This window comes from Xiphophorus maculatus, chromosome 17 (genome assembly GCF_002775205.1).
Source record: "Xiphophorus maculatus strain JP 163 A chromosome 17, X_maculatus-5.0-male, whole genome shotgun sequence".
In the NCBI taxonomy this organism is placed as follows: Eukaryota; Metazoa; Chordata; class Actinopteri; order Cyprinodontiformes; family Poeciliidae; genus Xiphophorus; species Xiphophorus maculatus.
In genome coordinates this window covers 119,831-145,000 of record NC_036459.1, presented here as the reverse complement: position 1 = coordinate 145,000, position 25,170 = coordinate 119,831, and the positions used below count along the sequence as shown (strand labels likewise).

The window sequence follows — 25,170 nt, the reverse complement described above, 5'->3', positions numbered from 1 at the left end:
TATTTTGAACCTTTTATATTTTCTTGATCTTCTTTCCTTTTTCTGGTAAACATTTTTTTTAAATGGCCGCCATGGTTGTCATTACATCACCAGTAGTTATCCCAGTGGCGGTACAGCTAACTGAAAAGTTCGATTCACTAACCAAAAGATCTTAGCTACGCTAACGCCAAACATAAAAATGTCAACAGAAGCTAAAGCTAAACCACTAAACACATAGAAAATACCGGAAGCTAAACTGCTAAATGAGATAATGATTGAAATACTAACATCTGCTTGAGCAGGAGGCAGCAGGTTAGCCTCAGCTAGCAGTTCCTTCAGCTGATGATGGAAACATGCAGACGGCCAAGGCCACGATCACTGACAAATGTGTGTATGCGTGTGTGTGTGTGTGTGCGCGCGCAGCCCTCAGTCCAGCGAGCCGACATGATAAGCCTGAAGTCCCGGATGCCGGACTACAGCCTGCAGCGCTACCAGTGGCTCACACACACCTGGGACAGCTTCCAGACACAGGTAACACACACACACTCACAGAGAGCTGCTATGGTCATGTGACCTGTGCGCTTACAGTGTGTGTGTGTGTGTGTGTGTGTGTGTGTGTGTGTGTGTGTTGTGACCAGTTTCAGTGCTGTGGGGTGATCTACTTCACCGACTGGCTGGAGATGACAGAGATGGAGTTTCCTCCTGACTCCTGCTGCACCAATCAGTTCCCCGGCTGCGCTGGTCGCGCCCACCAGCATGACCTCAGTGACCTGCACCAGGAAGTGAGCCTCGCCGCCTCTGATTGGCCAGGACAGCTCCGGACTCTCAGCCAATCACAGCCTCCTGTTTGTGTTTCAGGGCTGCGGTCTGAAGGTCTACCGCTTCATCCGGGGAACCAAGCCGCTGCAGGTTCTGCGTTTCTTGGGGGTTTCTATCGGCGTGGCGCAGATCCTGGCCATGGCGCTCACCCTCACGCTGCTCTGGGCGCTGTACTACGGCCGCCACCATCAGCAGCCAGACTCATACGGAACCCCTAGGCCGCCTGGAGAGTCCGGTTCAGTCGTAGGCACCAACGGAACCAGTGTCGACGACCGGGTCGGACCCGGAGACCAGAGAGCTGCTGAGGCCGGGCTGGAGGACCTGGAGGCGCCCGGCGCCGCATGGAAAGGGTTATACTGACTCCGCCGTACAGAACCACAGAATCTGGAGTAATCTGGGAGCCAGGAACCAGGATGTAGCCAGAGCTGGAGGCAGCTTGGTGCTCCTGGAGACGGTTTACTGCCAATGGGCCAATTGGCTCCATTGGTCTACTGGTCTACCGGTCCAGAAAACCACAGAGGAGTCAGACCTGACGAGGCTCTGTGTCAGAATGTTTGCTGTTGCTGCTGCAACCAATTTGTCAGGATAAACGGACCAGAACCCAACCCAGAAACGTCTTGGCGCTGCTCAGACTGGATGGTACTGGGACGGAAAAGTCCCCATCAGCCCAGGATGAGTGTCCAGAGGACCAGAAGCAACCTTTGAACCTGTCATCTATGAAGGTCAGGAACTGAACTGTTGCTTCACTCCCTAATGGACACCTGGACCTGTTGGTGCTGCCGGTAGCGGAGCTGAGGCTGCTGCAGTCGATCTTAAAGTTTCGGCCAGTCCAGTGACCCTGCTGGACTGTCCACCTGCTGGACGATGGTTGGTGGTTGGGTCAGAATGATGGAGGCCAGGAGAAGTGATAATAATGGTCTTTATTGAACAGATAAATAATCACTCCTGTTTGCTCCACACATGCATGGCTTTAGGAAAATATCCTGTGGCTGAAAACGTCATATCATCACAGAATGGAAGAACATGACACGTTCACCAGAAACTATGAGCAGATCTTTTACAACCAGAGTTGGACTGAATCCATCCAGCCAAACCAGAACCACAGGAGCAGGATGAAGGCTGGATCATCATCACTTCCTGTTCCGAAACCAGGAAGTGATGCAGGGAAGTTCCATCCTCAGCCTGGTCATCATCAGGAGGAGGCGTCCAGTTAAGAGTCGCTTAGGTTTTAAAGACCTTTATGGATCTCATAAAAACATTAATAACAACAGAATGACTCATGTGAACAGAAATATTCCAGCCTGTTGCCTCACTGGAACGCACCATCCAGGCAGGAAGTGATGAAGGAGAACTAGCTGCTAACAGCCGCCGTGCTCTAAACCAGCGGCTAACAGGCCGTTTCCACTAAATATTTTTAAGTGATTTCATTCAGTTTTATTCTAATAAACAACGAAGGACAATAATCCTCTCGGTCCTTTTCCTCCCAGACGAGTCGTGGTAGAGCAAAGCGTTCAGGAGCATGCTGTAAATCTGAGCGCTAGCTCAGGAGACTCAACATGACTGTTTACATTAACATGCATAGGCAGAAAGATTAAAAAATGATAAAGATATCACAGCAAAAAGATTTCTCTGCTAAGCACCACAAACAGCCCATCATGTCATCTCACATAGCAACCAAATTTACCAGCAGATAAAACCTGGGTGCAGCAGACGGCTGCTCGGTCAGCTCATTCACAATCATCTGAAGGAAACCCAGCTGGATTCTGGCTCTAGTTCTCCTCCGGTATCCACCCGTTATGCTGCCTCCTGGTGGTGAGCTGGTTGAAGTTTCAGCTATTTCTGTTTCCGGTCTTTAAAAGCGGTTCATTACTTGCTCTTTGTTCTTTGCTTAAGAACACAAACTACTGGAAGAAGTAGTTCCTGGGGCAGAGGGCTGGAGATGTTTTCAGTGGTGAACAAGAAGAAAATGTTTGGTTATTTTGGGGCTCCTTAGGTTAATGTTGGGTCATGACCCTAAGTGGAATATCCCAGTAAAATCACTGGAAACCCTGAGTGGCTCAGTAATATGGCCTCCAACCCAGTAGAACCAGTGGAACCAGCAGGTCTGCAGGCTCCGGTTGGTTTGTTCCTAACTGGATTGTCTCCAGTGTTTGAGCTGAAGATTCCCCAGACTCCTGTGGATGCGGCCGGACCTGGAACGCAGAGTAATTACAGCAGTGTTGGTGTTTCAGTGGAAGACATTCCTCTCTGGGACGTCCTCCCGCCGTCAGCCCCTCGGCCAGCTGGACTCTAGAGAGCAGAAACCCGGACGATGTTGGCCTGGCAGTGGTCGGGAGAACCGGAGGTCCGGTCTCCGTCTGGAGTGGTGTTAGGTGTGGGAATGCTGACGACAGACGGGAAAAGGTATGGCGGCTCACAGTTCAGAGGGAGCGTCTCTTCAAACTTGGCATTCAGACTGGATCGACTGGGACAGGAAGACAAACAGGAGAATGTTCTGGAGTTAACATCTGGAGTCAATATTTGGTCATTTATATTTTGCTTCACAATAAATGATTTGTGAGTATTGTGGTTCTCCTGTGAAGTTTCAGTCAGTCAGTATTACACCCCTGCCTCTCAGTTGTCCGTTAGGGTCCGACAGGTAAAACAGTTCAGGTGTCCATTAGGTCTGATTGTTCAGGTTGCAGATCTTCCATCAGTCATCACCTCATGGCTGAAACTGAAAAACCAGGAGCTGGTTCCCAGTCCTCCCACAGACATGCATACTCTGGATTCCTGCCGTCTGACTGCATGGGAACGCTCCGTCACATGACCGCGGCACGTGACCAGCTGCTGCCATGTGTTTGCTCAGTACGGCTGCAGGGAACAGACCAGAACTGCCTCTCTGTGGTTCAGCAGCTGAAAAGTTGATCTCTGAATTAATCTATCATGTGGGACCTTCACAGCTGCTGAAATCTCCACAGATATGGTGGCTCTAAAAGCTCCTCAATATCTCAGAGATTCTGATTCTTTCAGAGCAGCAGTCTCAAACTCCAGGCCACAAGGGCCAGTGTCCTGCAACGTTTTGATAATCTAAACCCAAGTAAAAACTCCAGAACCAGTTTTAGAATCTCTAGAACCTGCTGCTACTCATCCGTCATCCAGACATAACCCAAGCTGTGACCTTTCATGATCTTCTGAAGGTTCCTGATGCTCATTAGCCTGAATATCAGGAACCTCCATGAGGATAAGGAACCATGACCACCTTGATGGATCTGCACCAACCTGTTGATGATTGGCCGCTCCCTGATCTGGATGGTGCTCAGCTCCTGGAAGCTGCCCTGCAGACCCAGAGACATGTTGGAGTTGGGGATGTTGAAGGTCTTCCTTATCTTGTGGCCACAGCAGAAGAAGCCACGAGGTGAGGACGAGGAGATGGAGGAAGATGGAGAGAGCTGCTTTACCGGACTTAGGTCCCGGCAGCTCAACTCAAACAACTTCTCGTCCACAAACTCGTGGTTCTGAGGAGCAAAGGGGAAGTGAGAAGATCATGGGCTGACTTCAGGGGCAGGTTCTCTCTGACCTCAGGTTCTCACCGTGGTTTTCTCCAGGCAGTTGAGCAGGTGGTGATGTTGCAGCTCAAAGTTGGGGTTGATCTTGCACACCAGTGCCTGGCCTGCTTCTTTGGATGCCTGTAGGACACAAACATTGCCATTATCTGAGCCACCATGCTGTGGTGGACACATCTGGACTGGACCAGCATCAGCGCATTCAGAGGATCCCAGCTGTTAACCCCCAGCAGCAGGTTTCAGGCTGAATGTGACCCAGAGGGACAGAGTCAGGACATCCAACCTGGAGCTGCTGTTCAAAGCTTCGTCTCAGACAGAGAAGGTTCAGAAAGCTGATCAAGAGGATCTTACAGGTGGAGGGAAACACCTGATGTCTGCAGAAGAACCTCCATTGCCCAATAGCCAGAGCTGCTGCTTCTGCTGCAGAGCCTTGCCTGGAGGACCGTGGCTGAGACACAGATCTGCTACAACACCTCACCAGCTGATTGGCTCCTCGGCCTGTCCTCTGGGTCACAATGATCCTGCATGCTGATTGGTTCATTCCTCCACATGCTGACAGATTAAACCAGTGGTCTCAAACTCCAGGCCATCAAGGTTTGGTCTCCTGCAGCCTCTCTCTGCCTCGCTCTGGACTGCTCCAGGCAGTTCAGACTTTTAAGTCAAGTTCGAGAAGGGACACATCTAGAAGCTTCAGAACTTCGGCACTTGAGGAGTCCAGTTTGAGACCACTGAGGTAGAGAAGTACAGAAACAGCAGCCATTCATGCTAATCTCAGCAGCTGCTTGGTTTCAGGCGGCTTAGAGAGCAGCAGGAGATTTCTGATGACCGGATCAGTGCTGGACCGGACCAGAGGTGTAAAACGGTCACCAGGGTCTGCCTGGGACTGAAGTTTAATCTCTTCAGACTCCTGAAGGCAACGAAAATCCAACCAAAACAAACCCTGAGAAGCAACCTGAACACTAGCTTGGATGTCCCTCAAGTATAAACAAGAGGTCACGAGGTCAGGAGGGCGTCCATGATGGGCGAATGAGCAGCAGTGACCTGCAGATGGATCTGAACAGTTTTGTCCTGCTGGAGGCTGAAGCAGCCACTTCAGGCTGCACCACCATCAGGCTGCACCAGGTGGCGCTGAAGGAGCCACACAAACTGTAGATTATAACAAGCAGAAGCTTCGTATCGCCACCTAGTGGGCAAAAGGTGGAACTACAGGCTGCTGTCTGACCATGATCCAACCAAGTTCTGGACCCGGACACAAGCAGACCATCTCTGACCTTTGACCTTTGACTGCTGCAGGTCCACTGAGGTCATTGCACGTGCAGCAACCTGCAGCCACTCAACCTGACAGGGAGAGAGGGAGGGCTTGTCTCCATGGTTACCTCCAGATCTGGACCAATCAGCTGCTACCTGCTGCCCGGTGTGCCCCCCCCCCCCGTCTGCAGATTTGGTTCTTCTCATCTGGATCCAGGTGATGAAGGTCAGGTGAAGCAGTTTGTTCTGATTGTTGCGTTCCAGTTGCACTCAGAAGTGGGAAATTCCAGCTTCCCAGTGGGAAAGTCAACTGGAACGCTCTCCAAAGTCACACTACCTACTGCGAAACTGGGAGCCACACCAACCCCAGATAGAACTAGCAAGGCGGACTTCCTGCTCCAACACGGCGGCTCCTCGCATCATCAACCGTCTCAGGATGAGGAAGACTCTGCAGGTGTGAGGAAGGCCCGTACCTTCTGCGCTCGCCTCTTCTCGGCTCTCTGGCTCTGGTGGTAGATGCGGCTGAAGTTGGACACGATGACGGGGACGGGCAGGGCGATGACCAGCACGCCGCTCAGGGAGCAGACGGAGCCGAAGAGCTTCCCCATGATGGTCTTTGGGACCATGTCGCCATATCTGAGGGGACAGAAGGTCAAGGGTCAGACCTGGTTCTGCTTTAGGGGATGACTAAAACATCCAGTAACTCAGATCTGCTGAACTGAGACTCTTTCCTCTGATCCAGTTCACCCTGACCTGAGACATTTAAAGGTCCAACACGACGGATCTGCTGCCCTCTGGTGGTCAACTCAGAGAATAACCTGGAAAATGGCAGATGGGACCTGCCCACTCAGATTCATTCACTCAGATGGAAAACGCCTCCAGGGATCTAGAGAAATATCACAGAAACACCAGAACCAAGAAAACTGGGCCGGATCTAAGCGGGCCAGAACCCTCCGCTGGTCAAAGGTCAGCAGGTCAAAGGTCAGCACTAATGGTTCTGCTTTAACCTGTTTTACTGAAAGTTTATCTACAGTCACATTTATAACCTGAGATGATTAAAGGCAGAGAAACCAAAAAACAGAAAACTAAATAATTATAAAACTAGCAGAAACTAATATGAATAAAAAACAAAACAATTAATTTGAGCTGCAGAGATTTATCAGAAAAAAACTAACATCAGCTTTCTATTTAGCTTAATTCTATTTCAGACTGGGTTTACTACACGACCCGGTTCCGGTCCACAGAACTGCCAGTTTAAAGAAGCAGTCTAGAAACCTAATCTACATACAGAGCTCAACATCTATCTGCTCTACTATCAGAAAGATTCTGGTTCAGTTCTACAGGAAACTGACCCACGGAACCAGAACCAGTTCCTGAGATGGAAATATGACAGTGTGTGTGTGTGTCAGTGTGTAAACATTAATAGCAGCAGGTGTTGAGCGTTGCAGAAAGCCTCACTGCTCCTCAATCATTCATGTCTCTGCGAACAAACGGCTACAGCAGGAGGAGCTGACAGGACACACACTGACACACACACACAGACACACACACACACTGACACACACACAGACACACACACACAGACACTGACACACACACAGACACACACACACAGACACTGACACGCACACACACACTGACACACACACACACACACACACACACTGACACACACACTCTCCCTGCTGTTCATAATAGATGAGTGTTTTCTGTTTCCTGTCAGTCTGACTCACGGAGCTTCAAGCTTTTACTGAGGAGCTTCCTGCTGGTTCTGGTCCAGACCTGCTGGTTCTGCTCCGGGTCAGAACTTTGCGTCTGAAGGAAGGTAAATGTGCGTTAAGCTGATCGGCCGGATTAAGATGTTTACTACTCATCATCCGACCCTCGGATTAACGGACCGGACCAGACCAGAACATCTCCTCTGCTGGCAGATGGGCCACCTTACAACAACAGAACCAGAACCAAAACCAGCTCTGAAGTAATGAGCCTCCAACATAAACCAGTTCAGATCCCAAACAAACCAAACTGGAAACCAGCTGGTGTCGACTTCAGACAGAAAAGGTCCAAACCTATTAGACTCAGGTCAGAACTGCCGACCCGGCTCCGGTCCAGCATCCCTTAGACCGGGTCACCATGCATCTAAACTACATGTCTGTTTACACTACGAACAGCTGATGGTAGTTTGTTCCCATGTGATTCTTGGAATAGTCTGAATGAAAACAGGAACTGAAGCTCATTTACTGACTTGCCTATTAACATTTTCTATGATAAAGTCTCTTTTCATAGACCTTCATCACTTTGGCATTCTGTCAGCGTGACAGGAAGCTTTCTACCACCACCTGGCTTTCATTTTTAACACATCTCCTTCTGAATTTCACTAAATTAATAGAAACTTCAGAGAAAAAATATCTACAAATCATTTCTTTGAGTTGCATCCAGGAAACAGCGATCACACCGAGAGGGTTTAGTGCAGATAATCAGAGAAAATAACACTTAGTGCCGCGTTCCTGTTAGGAATGTAAACGGGCAGATATTAAGACAATCGACGAGAGGAGAAAGCATCTGAAGTTTAGGGAGAGAAAAGGAAAAAGCAGACGACTCTTTGTTCCTGGGCATAATTTGTCTAAAAAACAAGAACGACTGGCAGAAACGCTGAGAGGCTGCAGGCCACCTCACCCAGCAGACCGTCACAGTTTCACACAGCGCCTGCTTTGTTCTGTCGCCACAAATTCTGTTTTTTTATTATTATAATATGGAAAATTTATGGAGAAATAGTATTGCAGGAAAGAACGTTTTCCAAGACCAGCATAAATAACCTGCATGCTGCCAACTGAAAATGTTTCTATTTAGTTGGTTTCTTCATGTTGAGCTGGAAAAACTGAGTTCAAATCCAAAGCATGAAGAAACAATTCAGGAGTTTTAGTCATTTTGGAAATTTGCCAGAACACAGCAGCACCGTCCCAGATGTGGAAGCTCTTAACTCTGGCCCGGGTCTCGTCTGACTGGCTGAACTGGTTGAACTGGTCAGGATGCCCGCATGGTGGAACAGAGAGTTTGGCTCCAACGTGATCCAGGAAGCCTCCGTGTGCCACGACTCGGTGGCCCGGCTCCAGGAGAGGAAGGAGTCCGCTGACCGTGGTGACGTCTCCGTGAGAGACGCAGCGCTGAGATGAAGGTCAGCCGCTCCCAGCAGGCCCTTCGGAGCGCAGCGCCGTCTGCGGGCACAGAGCCGTTCAGACGGCGCTGCCTCCAGGGAAACGTGTGTTCGGCCCAAGATGATGCGGACATTTGGAGTCAACTTCAGGAATCTCTGAGGCAGACTGGCTTTCACCTCCTCACGACTGAGCCACGTGTTGATGGGAGACGTGGCTTAGATAGAGGTAGCTGATAGTAATAGACTCGGCTGACAGTAGCAACTCTGACATGTCAGCAATAAGTTGCTCCTTCATGCCCACTGCCACCCTGAAAGAATAGATGAGGAAGTCGTCCATCAGAGGCCGGCTGCAGCAATCGCTTCCAGTTTCTGCGCCCTGCTCCAGTACGCAAGACAGGAAGCAGAGGATGCAACGGACTGCCAGAACATCCGGAAAACACGCTCAGATGGAAATTTGGTGTAGAAGCGGAACTGGTCGTCAGAGGCACAGAAACGGCTAAAAAGTGTGGCAGACAAATCCACTTTCTGGAGTCTGGTCTCCAACTCCTCCATGTGATCCAGAGCTGCGTCAGGCGCAGCTGGAACCCCACAAAGTCAAATCAGAAAATACGACCAGCAAGACGTTCTCGTTGATCAGACAGAATGACGGCAGCCATATTGACTTGATCTCTCCACACATTGCAGCGTGACGTCACGCGGAAGCTAATCTACCACAGCATATTGATAATCCCAAAATAAACCTCAAGCCTAAAAACAGGAACATGTAAATGACTGAATATTTTCTTCTTTGTGTATGTTTGTGTGTTTTTGATGTTGAATCCTATTGGGGGGGGGAACAATACGGGATATTAGGGAAAATACTAATACGGGAGAGAGGGAGGTAAAATACGGAGGTTTCCTGGAAAGAAACGGGAGACTTGACAGGTTATGGTTATAACTAAACACTTGTGCTGTATAATGTCTATGATCAGGTTTTACAATTGTAGTAAAAGTTTGACTCAAATGATCGTACATGACAAATGTGTACTGTGCCATGTTAGTTAGATATTTACCCGCAGGAGGATGTGTTGCACTCACAAAACAGACAGGAGTCCTTCTTCATTTCGGAAACTTTATTTGCCCACGCTGTGTGTATTTTCTTGAGGAATTGTTCTCCTCAGAAACAGTCAGAAAACCGTTACAAAGTTTCTTCTTTTTAGAACTACAACGTTACAACTGACACACTTCCGCTACCCAACCAATCAGTGACGTAGCACGCAGCTCAGATTCTGTAATGCTTCCACGGCTGAACAAAAACAATTGGCCAAATAAAATATATTCAATAAATGAAAAATACTTCTAGGATGCAACAGATGCGCCACGTTGTCGTGGTCCACCGCCGCAGCTTTAGCCTGGCCAGCTTTAGCCTGGCTAGCTTTAGTCCGGCTAGCTTTAGTCTGACCAGCTTTAGCCTGGCTAGCTTTAGTCTGACTAGCTTTAGTCTGGCTAGCTTTAGTCTGACCAGCTTTAGTCTGACCAGCTTTAGCCTGGCTAGCTTTAGTCTGACCAGCTTTAGTCTGGCCAGCTTTAGCCTGGCTAGCTTTAGTCTGGCTGGTGTGGTAATGTGGCCTCGTTTTTCCTCTTGAGTTCAAGTGATGTTTTTTATATTTGTTGCTTAGGATTGTTGTTATGTTTTGAAGTGTTTATTGTTGTGTTGCATGTTTTTGAGGTCACGTGCCACGCGCACCCGGAGACGCCCACTGCATCAGCACAGGTGTTCCGCATTCTGATTAAGCAGCGTGCAGACTGGGACTGGGATAAAATCATCGATGGTGAGACATCCAGACAGGAGAGGCGGACGGACTTGGGCTGTTCTTTTTGTGGAGGACGGCACGAGCAGGCTCAGGAACTAGCGACGAGAGGACGGGTTGCCAGGAAGCGCCATCCGTCGGGTTGCTGTTGGCGGACGCGGGTTACTCGACTGGTCGCCGTTGAGAAGCGTGTGGCCGGCTGGAGGAGCCGTCGGGACCAGGGTGCGGCTGAGGTTCACCAGAGGCTGGAGCTAAGCATCTATTTTATAGACTCGTTTTGACTTGGTTACCAAGGACTGCCTGCGCCTCCTCTTTCTTTTGATTTCCTGTTTTTAAAATAAATTATTGGAACTTTTACTGGTTGTTGGAACTCTGTTCACAATCCCTGCTAGTCCATATTGGGTACTCCACTCGGGTGCCACACTAGCTTTAGTCTGGCTAGCTTTAGTCTGGTCAGCTTTAGCCTGGCTAGCTTTAGTCTGGCCAACTTTAGTCTGGCCAGCGTTAGCCTGGCTAGCTTTAGTCTGGCTAGCTTTAGTCTGGCCAGCTTTAGCCTGGCTAGCTTTAGTCTGGCCAGCTTTAGCCTGGCTAGCTTTAGTCTGGCTAGCTTTAGCCTGGCTAGCTTTAGTCTGGCCAACTTTAGTCTGGCCAGCGTTAGCCTGGCTAGCTTTAGTCTGGCTAGCTTTAGTCTGGCCAGCTATAGTCTGGCCAGCTTTAGTCTGGCCAGCTTTAGCCTGGAAGGCTTTAGCCTGGCTAGTGTTAGCCTGGCTAGCTTTAGCCTGGCCAGCTTTAGCCTGGCCAGCTTTAGCCTGGCTAGCTTTAGTCTGGCCAGCTTTAGTCTGGCCAGCTTTAGCCTGGCTAGCTTTAGTCTGGCCAGCGTTAGCCTGGCTAGCTTTAGTCTGGCCAGCTTTAGCCTGGCTAGCTTTAGTCCGGCTAGCTTTAGTCTGACCAGCTTTAGCCTGGCTAGCTTTAGTCTGGCCAGCGTTAGCCTGGCTAGCTTTAGCCTGGCTAGCTTTAGTCTGGCCAGCGTTAGCCTGGCCAGCTTTAGCCTGGCTAGCTTTAGTCTGGCCAGCGTTAGCCTGGCTAGCTTTAGTCTGGCCAGCTTTAGCCTGGCTAGCTTTAGTCCGGCTAGCTTTAGTCTGACCAGCTTTAGCCTGGCTAGCTTTAGTGTGGCTAGCTTTAGTCTGGCTAGCTTTAGCCTGGCTAGCTTTAGTCTGGCTAGCTTTAGTCTGGCTAGCTTTAGCCTGGTCAGCTTTAGCCTGGCTAGTGTTAGCCTGGCCAGCGTTAGTCTGGCTAGCTTTAGTCTGACCAGCTTTAGTCTGGCTAGCTTTAGCCTGGCTAGCTTTAGTCTGGCCAGCTTTAGCCTGGCTAGCTTTAGTCCGGCTAGCTTTAGTCTGACCAGCTTTAGCCTGGCTAGCTTTAGTCTGGCTAGCTTTAGTCTGGCTAGCTTTAGCCTGGCTAGCTTTAGTCTGGCTGGTGTGGTAATGTGGCCTCGTTTTTCCTCTTGAGTTCAAGTGATGTTTTTTATATTTGTTGCTTAGGATTGTTGTTATGTTTTGAAGTGTTTATTGTTGTGTTGCATGTTTTTGAGGTCACGTGCCACGCGCACCCGGAGACGCCCACTGCATCAGCACAGGTGTTCCGCATTCTGATTAAGCAGCGTGCAGACTGGGACTGGGATAAAATCATCGATGGTGAGACATCCAGACAGGAGAGGCGGACGGACTTGGGCTGTTCTTTTTGTGGAGGACGGCACGAGCAGGCTCAGGAACTAGCGACGAGAGGACGGGTTGCCAGGAAGCGCCATCCGTCGGGTTGCTGTTGGCGGACGCGGGTTACTCGACTGGTCGCCGTTGAGAAGCGTGTGGCCGGCTGGAGGAGCCGTCGGGACCAGGGTGCGGCTGAGGTTCACCAGAGGCTGGAGCTAAGCATCTATTTTATAGACTCGTTTTGACTTGGTTACCAAGGACTGCCTGCGCCTCCTCTTTCTTTTGATTTCCTGTTTTTAAAATAAATTATTGGAACTTTTACTGGTTGTTGGAACTCTGTTCACAATCCCTGCTAGTCCATATTGGGTACTCCACTCGGGTGCCACACTAGCTTTAGTCTGGCTAGCTTTAGTCTGGCTAGCTTTAGCCTGGCTAGCTTTAGTCTGGCTAGCTTTAGCCTGGCCAGCTTTAGCCTGGCCAGCTTTAGCCTGGCTAGCTTTAGTCTGGCTAGCTTTAGCCTGGCTAGCTTTAGTCTGGCTAGCTTTAGCCTGGCTAGCTTTAGTCTGGCCAACTTTAGTCTGGCCAGCGTTAGCCTGGCTAGCTTTAGTCTGGCTAGCTTTAGTCTGGCCAGCTATAGTCTGGCCAGCTTTAGTCTGGCCAGCTTTAGCCTGGAAGGCTTTAGCCTGGCTAGTGTTAGCCTGGCCAGCGTTAGCCTGGCTAGCTTTAGCCTGGCCAGCTTTAGCCTGGCCAGCTTTAGCCTGGCTAGCTTTAGTCTGGCCAGCGTTAGCCTGGCTAGCTTTAGTCTGGCCAGCGTTAGCCTGGCTAGCTTTAGCCTGGCTAGCTTTAGTCTGGCTAGCTTTAGTCTGGCTAGCTTTAGTCTGGCCAGCTTTAGCCTGGCCAGCTTCAGCCTGGCTAGCTTTAGTCTGGCCAGCGTTAGCCTGGCTAGCTTTAGTCTGGCTAGCTTTAGCCTGGCCAGCTTTAGCCTGGCTAGCTTTAGTCTGGCTAGCTTTCTGCCAGCAGACACGCTGCCATTTCTAAAGAACGGACTTGAAACCAGTGTTGTATAGTAACGAAGTAAAAATACTTCACTACTTTACTTAAGTATATTTTGGAGTACTTCATACTTTCCTGCAGTATGAAAATTTTTGATGACTTTCACTTTTACTTCACTATATTTCCGAACTTAATTGCGTACTTTTACTCCGATACATTTTCAATGTGTGGTTTAGTTACTCGTTACAAAAAAGCGCGAGAGAGAGAAACAAAGTGTTTTGACCCCACCTACTGATTAGCAAGTAGCAAGTAGGCTACCGAACAAAGTCCGTAGCCTGCTTGCCTGGACTTGTTCATCACCTCCAATAGGATACACCTGCTTCTTCTTCTTCTTTTCTATTATGGCGGATCACAAGCAACTTTAAGGTGCATACCGCCACCTACTGTACATGAGTGTGTAGAAGCATTACTTCACATCTATTAAATTCTATTTTTTAATTTTGTATTCTTAAGATAAATAAACAAGGCTTTCCTTAATTTGTGAATATCTGTTATGTTTCCTTCATTTCCTAATATACCTTTAAGATTCCATTCATGCCCTATATTTCTAACTATTCTCTTTAATTCTTCCCTTTCGAGTTCATTTGACTTACAGTTCATCAATATGTGTTCTACATTTTCTTTCTCTCCACATCTCTCACATTTATCATTATTTTTCCTCCCTATTTTATAAAGCATGTCATTTAAGTAGGTATGACCTACTCTTAATCTACTAATTATTATTTCTTCTCTTCTGTTTCGTTCATTAATGCTTCGAATTTGAACTGACTTTTGTACTTCATATAATCTTCTTCCTTTCTTATCTTCATTCCACATTTTTTGCCATTTCTTGATTTCTTTACTTTTAATTAGGATACACCTGTTTCACTTCTCCCATTAAACACAAAGCAAGTCTCGCAATCAGTAGCAGCCACATGGAAATTCTATCTTACAAAAACTCCCCGTCCAACTTGAAGAAACACATCGAGGTAACTTCTTATGAAATGGTTATAATCCTCCTGTTTCAGTAACTATAGCTTGGTCACTAGACACTACTGTATTGTGAAACGTTGACCATAAATGAACTTTGTTTGGCATTGTTTCAGTTCCATACGTGGTGTATTTAGCTTAGGCCTAATGTTGACTGTAGCAGGCTACCTAGACTCCTCTGTTCAAGGGGGACGGAAGCCATAGCGATAGCAATTTAGACTCAATTTAACGAATATAGGAAAGGCATGCAAGTTCAAAACCAGGTTTACAGATGCCAATAAGCTGCATTTCCCTCCCAATTCTTTTTTTCTTTTGCATAATGACCAGTTGTGTGCACCACCTACTGACTGTAGCATTGACTGGTTCACTGATTTGTGAAGTAGAGTAATCGTAACAGTTCTTTTTCTTCATGTTGGCCGCATTTTCTGTACTATTTATTTTTCTCATTTTCAGCACTGACCTTACTTGAAGGGAAAACTTAAGGCTTACAAAAACTTTGTATTTTCTGTCCTGGAGGGTTTACTAAGAAGCTGGTTCAGTTGTAAAGCAGGTTAAGTTAACCTTGTGTTATAGGTAAAGCACCTAATTTTCTTAACTAAATGATGCCTGCAGGTATATCTATTAGCAGGTTTAATTTTGCCTGCACTTGGTTGGGTACATTATTTTAAGTGTATTTGACAAGTTTACCAAAATATAAAAAATGTCATTCAAACTGCATTTGCTTTGTTTTACTTTTTACTTGTACTTTTTATTACATTACTTGAGTACATCCATTTTTACAGTACTTTCCATACTTAAGTACAAGAAGTTTCAGATACTTTAAGACTTTTACTCAAGTAACATTTCAGTCAGTGACTTCGACTTTTACCAAAGTCGTATTTTGGAGAGGTACTTGTACTTTTACTTGACTCTGAGATTTCAGTACTTTATACAACACTGGTTGAAACTATTCCAGGTGAACAAAGAAGGAACAGATCCACATTTCAGGCGCCTGGTTACGGTGGCCGACAGGTGCAAATGCGCAGCAAAAGAGAAAATATGCAAACAAAAAAGAAGACACCCCCGAATGAAATGCAGCAAATAAAAAGAGAGACGCAAACACCCCCGAATGAAATGCAGCAAACAAAAAGTGTTGAAAACGGAAGTGCTCCAGACCACTAGGGGGAGTCAAAGAAAATAGTATTCATTTCTATGGGACCAGATGCAAGATTCAGAGAAAGAAATTTGAAAGAAAGTAAAGGTATCTCTCTGAATCTTGCATCTGGAAAGTGTGATTATTGTGAGAAGTCTGAAACAATAGAGCATGTTATTTTAGAGTGTTGTAAGTATGAAGAAGAGAGAAGATGCATGCTGAGAGAGTGTGTAGGTATTAAAGAAAGGTTTAATTTAATAGAATTTTTGAGGAGAGATTTCGGGAGTAGACATATTCAAATAATTATTCGGTATCTTAAAAAAACAAAGCTATTTCATAGGATATGAGTAGAGCAAGTTGGGTGTGAATGTGTAAAGAATATCAAAGAGGGGTATATAAAGTTATAAGCAAGTTGGATAATATAAGCAGGTGTGTATGTGTGGGGGTATGTTTAATCAGGAGTTAATGGAGGGAAAAGGTAGAAAGTGAAAGTTTATAGACCATCTCGAACCACACTCCATACTGGTAAGTGGCGGTAATGCTACTGTAAGTTTGTTGCCAACCGCCAATAAATACCAAGAAGAAGAAGAAGAAGAATCTTGCATCTGGTCCCATAGAAATGAATACTATTTTCTTTGACTCCCCCTAGTGGTCTGGAGCACTTCCGTTTTCAACACTTTTTGTTTGCTGCATTTCATTCGGGGGTGTTTGCGTCTCTCTTTTTATTTGCTGCATTTCATTCGGGGGTGTCTTCTTTTTTGTTTGCATGTTTTCTCTTTTGCTGCGCATTTGCACCTGTCGGCCACCGTACCTGGTGGTGGATCCGCTGACAAAATCCTCCTGAGAGAAATGGCGGCTGCATACAAAGTGCTGCTTGGCTTCATGCGGAAGTTCGGACCCTCATCTTTTCTGATGGCCTCCTTTGCTCCGGGTCCGTCGGGAACGCATGGTAGGACAGATACTGTTGTTTTCTTGCCCCACATGAACAAGTAGGAACTGAAGAAAAACAACCGCGCCAAGACTGAGCCATTTTCATCAAGGTTGAAAGCTAATGCTATGGCCACTGGAAGTTGTCGCATAATACAACCGTTTTAAAACGCAGAAGAGTGAATGACATATGGAGATGTTGGCATTATTAATTTATGGCAGTGCGCCACAGCAAATTGGAAAATTGTGCAGAAAATCGTTGAAGAATAGATCAAAACCAAACATTATTTTTCTCGCAACAGCAGGACCATTAATGTAACAAACATTTCACACATCCAGTGTCATGTTTTCAGGCTTGATGTTTATTTTATTACTAATTAATGATCGCTCAGGTTTCGCCCTCCAGTCGTGATGGGACATCTGAAGCCTCACTCCATATTTGTGTTTTCTTGCTAAAAACCATGTGGCTGACAACAAACGGTGCCTCGAATTCAAGCCCGGATTTTAGCATGGGCTTACCGGGGCTCCAGCCCAGGGCCCGGCGGGATGGGGGCCCCGAATGATGCGTTGTATTTTTGTGGATGAATAAGGTCAAAATGCCTTAATTTTATCATTAGCCAAGATGATTTTGACGGTGTTGTTGAAAAACTGTTTGATTTGTTCTGGCAAACGTCCATTATGAATGCCTGATTATTATTGGTCCATGTTTGACGTGTCTTACGCTTTGGGGCGGAGCATCAGGGAGAGATTTCTCAAGATGGCGGACAACAGAAAGTATGACAGCGGAGCGCGACAGAGAGGTGATGAAGAAAATATTCAAGCTACAGGGTTTTTAAACCTCATATTGGACATGGAACAGAACCACCGTCCCTCTCCGCTTCTCACACGTTAGCCTTGCTAACAGCGGCTCTACGGTCCACCAGAACCTGGATCTGGGTCTGATCTGGTGCCTGCCGAGTCAGAGGCGGTGGAGCTTTCGTGTTCGGGTGTTCGGACTGAGCAAGAAGCAGGGAGCTGTCAAAATATGGATGTTAATTTTAAAGCATCGGAACAGGGTTACACAAAATCAGAAACGTCTCCTCTCCAGATCGCGCTCTGAAAGCCAGCGCCAAGTGGTGGGCACATTAAACAGGCTGAGTTCTCCCAGCTGTGTTTTGCTTTGCATGTCGTGTTTTTAAAGATACTAAAAGTCAGTGTTGCTGTGAAACGGGTTTCTGTGACTATTTAAAGAGCAAGAAAACTGCCAAAGTTACATAAAAGTAATAAACTGCTCTGCTTGCTCGCGCTCAAGGCAAGTTAAAAAAGCGGAACTAGCTTTAGCCTCCAGCTAGCAGCGGCGGGAGGAAATGTCCTGCTGCTACAAGCGAAGGGCAAAATAGTCCAAGTGCCGCAGAATAAAGATTTTGACCAGGTTTGGCTGTCAGAGGGGAAATACTCACCCTGACTATGAGCTTGGTAAGGAAATAAACCTTATAATTAGACAGATTCAGTTGATTAAAAATTGAAAGAGGGAGGAGATGAAAAAAACATAGAAATGAAGAAGGATAAATAAATACAATATTTATAGGATAATAGATAATACCGTCCAGTTTATCTTCATTAGGAAAGTTCTGTCGAATATGTAGACATATTCAAGATGTCCAAGTACTTCTTTAATAACTATTTTGTTTTAGTAATGGTCTTCACATTGATTAGTTATCAAACGTTCTACAGAAAAATTGCAATTAAAAAACAAGCAGCTTCGCTATATTTTGCACACAGACAAAAAGAATCAGCAGGTCAGCTTTTTCAAAGATCGATGATTGGGCAAAAAAATTGCAATTGGTGCGAAAAAGTCACTAAGTAGGCAACCAGAGGGTTACTGTTGTAAACCGTGCAAATGGAGAGTTGACCTGGGGGCGGAGCAAAGGGGAACGGTGGCTGATTTTTAGGATTTTGTAGGTAGATAATGTGTGTGTATATATGTATATGTAGAGTGTGTGTGTGTGTGTGTGTGTGCATGTTATGCACAACTGTATAACCATGATTAAGTAGGGACCACACATTGGCTCAAGCCCAGGGGCCCACACCCTCCTAAATTCGGCCCTGTCCTCTTGCATGATGAGCCAATCAGAGCGCAGCTCCTGAGCACAGCAGGTAAAGTTTGCTGCCTCCTTAAGGTGAGGTGCAGTGTTACACCATGTTCTGTGGCCATAGAGGGCGCTGTTGCATTTTAACACTATGCTAAAAACATTAGCTTTGAACATGTGACTAATCTGACTCACGGAAACACAGACGGGGCTCACAGTACAACCAGGAGTTTGTCTCAGTTTGTTGGAGTTTGTCGACGGTTCTGGGAGTTAACGGTCCGGTGAGCGTCTGCTGGACCCGGTTTGGGAACGTTTTAATGCAGCTGCAGAGACGGCGGCTCATTTTCCCACCAATCCTCCAGGAACGTTTAGGGAAGCTGCTTCAGTTCAAAGTGCGGAGTCGGGGTAGATTGCAGCGGACCGGTTTCAGCTTTTAGGGGCAATTGGACCCAAAATCCATCAGAATGGACCATCAGCAGAAACGGCCAAAATACCAAGAAAATGGAAACACTTCATGGGAACATTAATATTATTACCAGATTCCAGCAGGAACTTCATCCACCACTCAGTGGTTCTGTTCAGATGGAACCAGAACCTGCTGAGGACTGGACTGCAGCATCTCCAGAACCAGAACCGTGTCGTCTTCTCCGTGTTTTACTCTTTATTGCGTTTGCTTTCTAATTCCGGCAAAGGAAGGGGGGCTAATTGCATTGCAGGGTAATCGCCAAGCCCGAGGGATGCTGCCGTCGCCTTGGAAACACCTCATCCTCATCCTCCCATGAGGAAGATTTCCTCCCAGTTTCTGCCTCCAGATGGATCAGCGCCAGAACCGGAACCAGGAGGACCAGAACCATTAAACCGTTTCATCAACTGAATTCGAAACGATGAAACCGGACATAGAAATACGCCGTCAGATTGTAGAAATACGCCGTCGGGTTTAATAAACTCGTGGTGATCATCATCATCATCATCATGTTGTAATAAACTTGCTGCCGGTTCCTTCTGCTGCTGATGACCTCCCAGCATAACTGCAGCTGGTTCCGGTCCGGCCCAGGTTCTGGTCCCAGTGGGGCGGATCTGGAAGCCGTCCGCTCCAGTAGGACGGGAGACGTTTTAATTAAAAGTCCGGTTCAGCAGAGCGTGACTTCTTTACTGTCTGACCCAGTTAGTGGCGGCCCGGTTCTGCTGGCCCGGTCTTTGTCTGCTGCCTCAGCTACTGAGCAGAAACTCCCTGGAAACGGAACCGACAACCATCCCAGTTCCACCAACCCGATTCCACCATATAAATTAAATTAGTAAATTCCAGAAAAGTTGAGCAGGGAGTCCATCAGAACCAGGTCGGACCGGAGAAGAATCTTCAGCTGAAGGTTTTTGGACTGGAAGTTCTCCAGAACTTCAGTTTGATTAAACGGACAGAAACCATCCTCTTCCTCCTCTTCCTCCGTGTTTTTTCTTTTCTAGCAGGTGACCCTGGACGTTTCCTGGATTCAAACTGCTGGACTGAAATCTGAGCTGGAAACGATAAAAATCATTTCATAACTTCAGAATAAAGCGAGGACAGAAACTTAGCAGCTTTCATTTCTCTGAGAAAATGTTTCCTACTTTTAGTTTGAAAGAATCAGTTGAAGTCTTTGGTTCACTTCCTGTTAGAAAATGTAAAACATTTCATAAAGGAGAAAAATTTTAAAGTAGTAAAGTATTAATGAAATACATTTTACCTGTATTTATTTTAATTTTCTATTTATAAGACCCAATAAATCATAAGATTCTGTTTATTTTTCAGTTTATATTTGAAGGCATTCTTTAAATACATTATTTATTATACATTTTAGTTTGCAGACTTTGATTTATTTTATTTTTAAAATGTATTTTATACTTAAGCTACTAGTTTATTTTTAATTCCTCCTGTTATTATATTTAATTAGTCATTAAATATCACCACCAAAGGTTTTAACGGATTGATAATCAATCAAAATGTTCTGGATATAAATTCTGATTTTAGCTCATTGATCTTCATCACCGCTCCTCTTCAGGGTCATGATGAAGATGATGGGGGGCATCTGGGTGTGGTCGCCATGGAAACTGAAGCTAAATTTGGAGCAGAGTCGTGTTTCGCATCTGCTGGGTTTCTTCTGAAGCTACATGCTCTGGTTCTGGTTCTGGTTCTGACCCGTAAACTGCGGAACCAGAACGGGAAACTCTGACCCGGATGGAGGATGACCATGAGTTCATCTCAGGAAAAAGATGAGCAATTCTTCATCAGCTGTACAGGGTCAGAACCAGATCAGGTACGGACCAAATTCTAATTGCAAAAGAAATGAGCAACTTTTACCAAAACCTTTATTGCTCTTCTTTTTCAACCCCAGACTGCGACCTTCTGCTAGACCAAGTCAAAGACTTTGTCCCTCAAATCTCTGATGATTTCAAGGAAAACTGCGACAAAGATATTAATATGGAAGAACTAGACAGCGCCACCATGTGCTTGAAGCTGGATAAATCTCTTGGCTCTGATGGCCTTACTGCCAATCTATACAGACATTTCTGGGATTATCTGAGAATTTATATTCCAGGTTTTTACAGAGATCTTATGTAATTATGTAATGATTCACTTCCTCTCAGCCTGAAACAGGAAGTCATCACCGTGAAACCCAAACAGGAAGAGACAACAAGGTTCTAGACAACCACCTTCTACACTGTGATTACAAACTACTGACGTATATCTACACAAATAGATTAAAGACTGGCCTTAAAGACGTAATTTCTGAAACACAGACAGGTTTTATGTCCAGAAGATCTATACATGATAACATCAGGCTGGTGCAGGATTTACTCCAGTACAGTGACCTGACTGAGGATAAAGGCTTCATCCTTTTCCTAGATTTCTACAAAGCCTTTGATATGTTGGAACATCACTTTCTTTTCAAAGTTTTACACATGTTTGGATTTGGACCAAACTTCTGCAGAATAATAAAAAGCTTTTATAACAAGTTCAGCTGCTCTGCCACACGGTGCGTCTCCACGGTTCTCCATTAACAGTGAAACAGAGCTGCAATATTTCAGCCCTGTTGAAATATTGCATCTTGGCATCCTCTTCATCTTGGCCGTTGAAGTGACGAGTATTTTCATAAAAAACGGATCATCATAAAAGATGACCAAATTATAATCAGTCAACTAGCTGATGACACCACAGTTTTTTGAAGAGTCTAGACCAAACCCCTAAAGTACTTGAGTTAATTAATACTTTCTCCAAAGCATCAGGATTGACCTTTAACCTGCAGAAATGTGAACTGATGGCGACTCATGGCTCTGATCTGATGGAAGCTTATAGTATCCCATTAAATCCTCAGTTAAATATCTGGGAATTTTAATGACTAAAGATGCTAAACGCAGTGAAACTGTTAACATAGAGAATAAAATACAGAATTGCAAATCTCAGTTAAATAGAAGCTCCAAAGAGATCTGAGCCTGTTTGGGAGAACCTGTTGAACCAAACCTAACAAATACATTAAAGCTATAAATCAGCTGAACTTTAATTTCATCGGGAAAAATCGAGTCCACTACTTAAAGAAAGCAAATCTGGTTAAAGACGTTAAAGATGGAGGTTTACAAGCTGTTGACTTTGAGTGTTTAAATGCGGTCTTAAAGGTAAACTGGTTGAAATCTTTTCTAATGAATAGAAATAGTTTCTGGTTTTGTCTTACCAAAGGTTTGTTAAAAAAATTGGATGCATAGATTTTGTTCTTAGATGTGACTTTGGTGTCAACAGACTTCCTGTTAAGATATCTGCCTTTACAAGCAGGTTTTGTTGTGTTGGAAACTAATGTACACACACAACTTCACTCCTCACCAAACTCCATCTGGAACAACAGATCTGTGTTACACAGGAATCATCTCTGTGTTTGGATCACTGGATGGAAAAAGGTATTTGGTCCAGAAGACATTTTCTTAATGACAGTAGAGATTGGTTGTCTTATGATGAATTTTGCTTATTGTATAATTTGGACTGCTCAGATACTCAGTTTAACACAGTAATGACCTCTGACCCCTCTGCAGTCAAATATCTGGTTAAAATATAAACATTCAATCAGCTAACCTTCAGTTACTTCAACTGTTTGGATTTAACCTTTTGGATAAAAGTAATCCTAACAAACCGATGCGTCAGCATCTAACTAACTTTATATTTCCTGTCCGACCAAATAAAAACTCCATTTTAAATTTGTTTTCTGACTCAGAGGTTAATAAGTGGAGAACCGCTGACCTTAAATCTCCTCTAAGTCCTAAAGCTAAAGAAGTTCATTTTAAAATTCTCAAAGTTTTTCCATCCAGGGAATTATTGTGGCCTCGTTTTTCCTTTTTGAGTCTCTTACTTTGCTGTTTTGGATTTGCTTGTTATATTTCGAAGTTATTTACTTTTCTGATTAGATTTAGTTTGCGTTAAATTCTTGGTTTGTTGTGTTGCATGTTTTGCTGATTTCGTTTTGCTTTTGAGGTGATGATACCACTCATACCGGAGACGCCCACTGCAGCGGCACAGGTGTTCTCCATCAGCTAAGCAGCGTGCTGGAGGACTGGTGGACTGGAGGACTGGAGGACTGGAGGACTGGAGGACTGGAGGACTGGAGGACTGGTGGACTGGTGGACTGGAGGACTGGAGGACTGGAGGACTGGTGGACTGGTGGACTGAAGGACTGGAGGACTGGAGGACTGGTGAACTGGAGGACTGGAGGACTGGTGAACTGGAGGACTGGAGGACTGGTGGACTGGAGGACTGGAGGACTGGTGGAGTGGAGGACTGGAGGACTGGTGGAGTGGAGGACTGGAGGACCGGTGGACTGGTTGCTGTGGAGATTCATCCAACTGGTCGCCGTCGAGGAATGGATGACTGGGTGTTGGAGCAGGAGAGCCGGGTTGCTGCCGAGATTCTCCCGTGACCGTGGAGGATCGGTCGGCTGGCGACGGGAGGGACTGAGCGCCGGAGAGGACCGCTCCCCCCTGGGCTGGCTAAGAGTCCATTCTTCCTTTTACAGACTTATCCATTGAGTGTGCCGCTCATTACTGCCCTACATTTTTTTTGTGGCTCATCTTTTTTAATAAATTATTAACTTTTATTTGCTCGTTTTTAAAACCCTGCCTACAGTCCCTGCAGTTTTTATTTATCAAATCTACCACTCAGGTCCTACACAAACTGGAACAATTTGGAGAAACTTTCAGGACTGGATCTCAACAAAACTTTCCCTACATCATCCCTTAAAAACAGAGGATCTAATATTTGGACCCAACCATAGAGCCAGAAGAACCTCATTCTTAACAACCTGCTGATCTTCGCCAAACTCTTCATCCACTCCTGTAAAAGGGAAAATAAAAATCCTGACTTTTCAGCCTTTAAAAACCTTTTAATGGACAAAAATCACTTCAGAACCATAAAACTGATGAAGAACAAGCAGGAAATACAGTTTGTTGATCATTACAGCCTAGAATGATCTGAATTGATTTGAAAACTCTGTCTTTTTCTGTTTTTATCATTCTGCTATCCCTCTGTTTGATGTCTGACAAATTTATTTATATTTTTATTTGACTTTTTTATTGTTGTCTTATAATTATATGTGCCTTAAGCCTGTCAGACTTGATCTCTTCATGTATGTACATGCCATGTCATCTTGTACAATTGTTTAATAAAAAAAATGAAACTGAGCAGCAGAGAGTTCACTGTAAAACATCAGTTCACTGTAAGATTGATATTAGTGTCACATTTTACTTTTTTATTTTCCTTTTGCATTTGTTTCATAGCTAACATTTTTACTCAGCTAAAATGCAACAGCGCCCCCTGCGGTTGCAGTTCACAGGCTGTGGTGGTCAGAACTGGTTCACCATCAGCAGAACTGGAACCTCTTCACAGAACCTTCCTCGTCTCGTTCTGCTCCAAACTTACTCAGAACAAAAACCGGAACCGGGTCGCACTTGGATCACTGAGGGATTTGAGTGAGTCTGTTGCCATAGAAACCCGCAGCTCAGTCAACCGGTTACAGAAACCGGGTCGGTCAGAACCGCCCTCCATCACAACTCCTCATCCCGACCCACCCGACCTTCCTACAGAACCAGGGGCTTTAGATCCGTTTGCAATTTCGGTTTCTGATGTTGGCAGCCACCCAGAGCGCCAGCAAGCGGGGGGCACCGCCCATTTGGGTTCAGCTGCAGCTCCTCACCATTTCAGGAAAGTTTCTCTCTGCTGTTGATACTGGTTTCTAACTGGTTCCAGACCAGTTACTGACTGGTTCCAGACCGTCACCACAGTTTCTGTCTCTGTAACAGCGGCAGCTTCTGTTGAAAGCCCCCCTCCTCTGTGTCTGCTTGTCTCGGGTTATTTTGGGCCGGGTCGGTACCAGTCTTTGTGAAGTGGAATAACGAGGCGGCTGCCAGCCGGAACGCGGCCCGTCAGCATTTGTGACGGCCGCCGGGCTGCGTCCAGCTGACAGGCGGGAGACGGGAGGAAGGCTTTCAGCTCGGAGGGGGAGACAAATGGCCGCTGTGACAGCGAGATGTAATTTCCCCAAACAGTCAAAGTGTCCTCCCACAGCGCTGCTGCTGCTGATGGACGTTTTAATGCTGCTGCGCTCCAACTGTCTCACTGGCAAAACTTCTCTCTGCTGCATCACTACATTACCCAGCAGCCTCGGGGCACAGGCACTTCACCAGCTGTCAGGGTGTCTTCAGATCCAGACCCGGTACTGGTGGGCCTGATCTGAGAACAGCTGGGGACAGGATGGAGGGCTGCTTCT

The 25,170-nt window shown here is 46.0% G+C and overlaps 2 protein-coding genes across 2 annotated transcripts in view; one reads left to right on the top strand and one right to left on the bottom strand.

The window, feature by feature from the left end:
- tspan12 (tetraspanin 12) overlaps positions 1-2,261 on the top strand; it is a 10,380-nt gene extending 8,119 nt beyond the window's left edge. The window contains exons 5-7 of the mRNA XM_023350327.1: positions 403-510; positions 618-761; positions 838-2,261. Coding sequence (XP_023206095.1) covers positions 403-510; positions 618-761; positions 838-1,158 — 573 coding nt within the window. The 3' untranslated portion in view covers positions 1,159-2,261. The remainder of the gene's footprint in view (positions 1-402; positions 511-617; positions 762-837) is intronic.
- Positions 1,704-25,170, bottom strand: part of kcnd2 (potassium voltage-gated channel subfamily D member 2) — a 28,764-nt gene continuing 5,297 nt past the window's right edge. Inside the window, exons 2-5 of the mRNA XM_023350322.1 lie at positions 6,065-6,227; positions 4,371-4,466; positions 4,060-4,295; positions 1,704-3,262 (exon numbers count right to left, since the gene is read on the bottom strand). Coding sequence (XP_023206090.1) covers positions 3,088-3,262; positions 4,060-4,295; positions 4,371-4,466; positions 6,065-6,227 — 670 coding nt within the window. The 3' untranslated portion in view covers positions 1,704-3,087. The remainder of the gene's footprint in view (positions 3,263-4,059; positions 4,296-4,370; positions 4,467-6,064; positions 6,228-25,170) is intronic.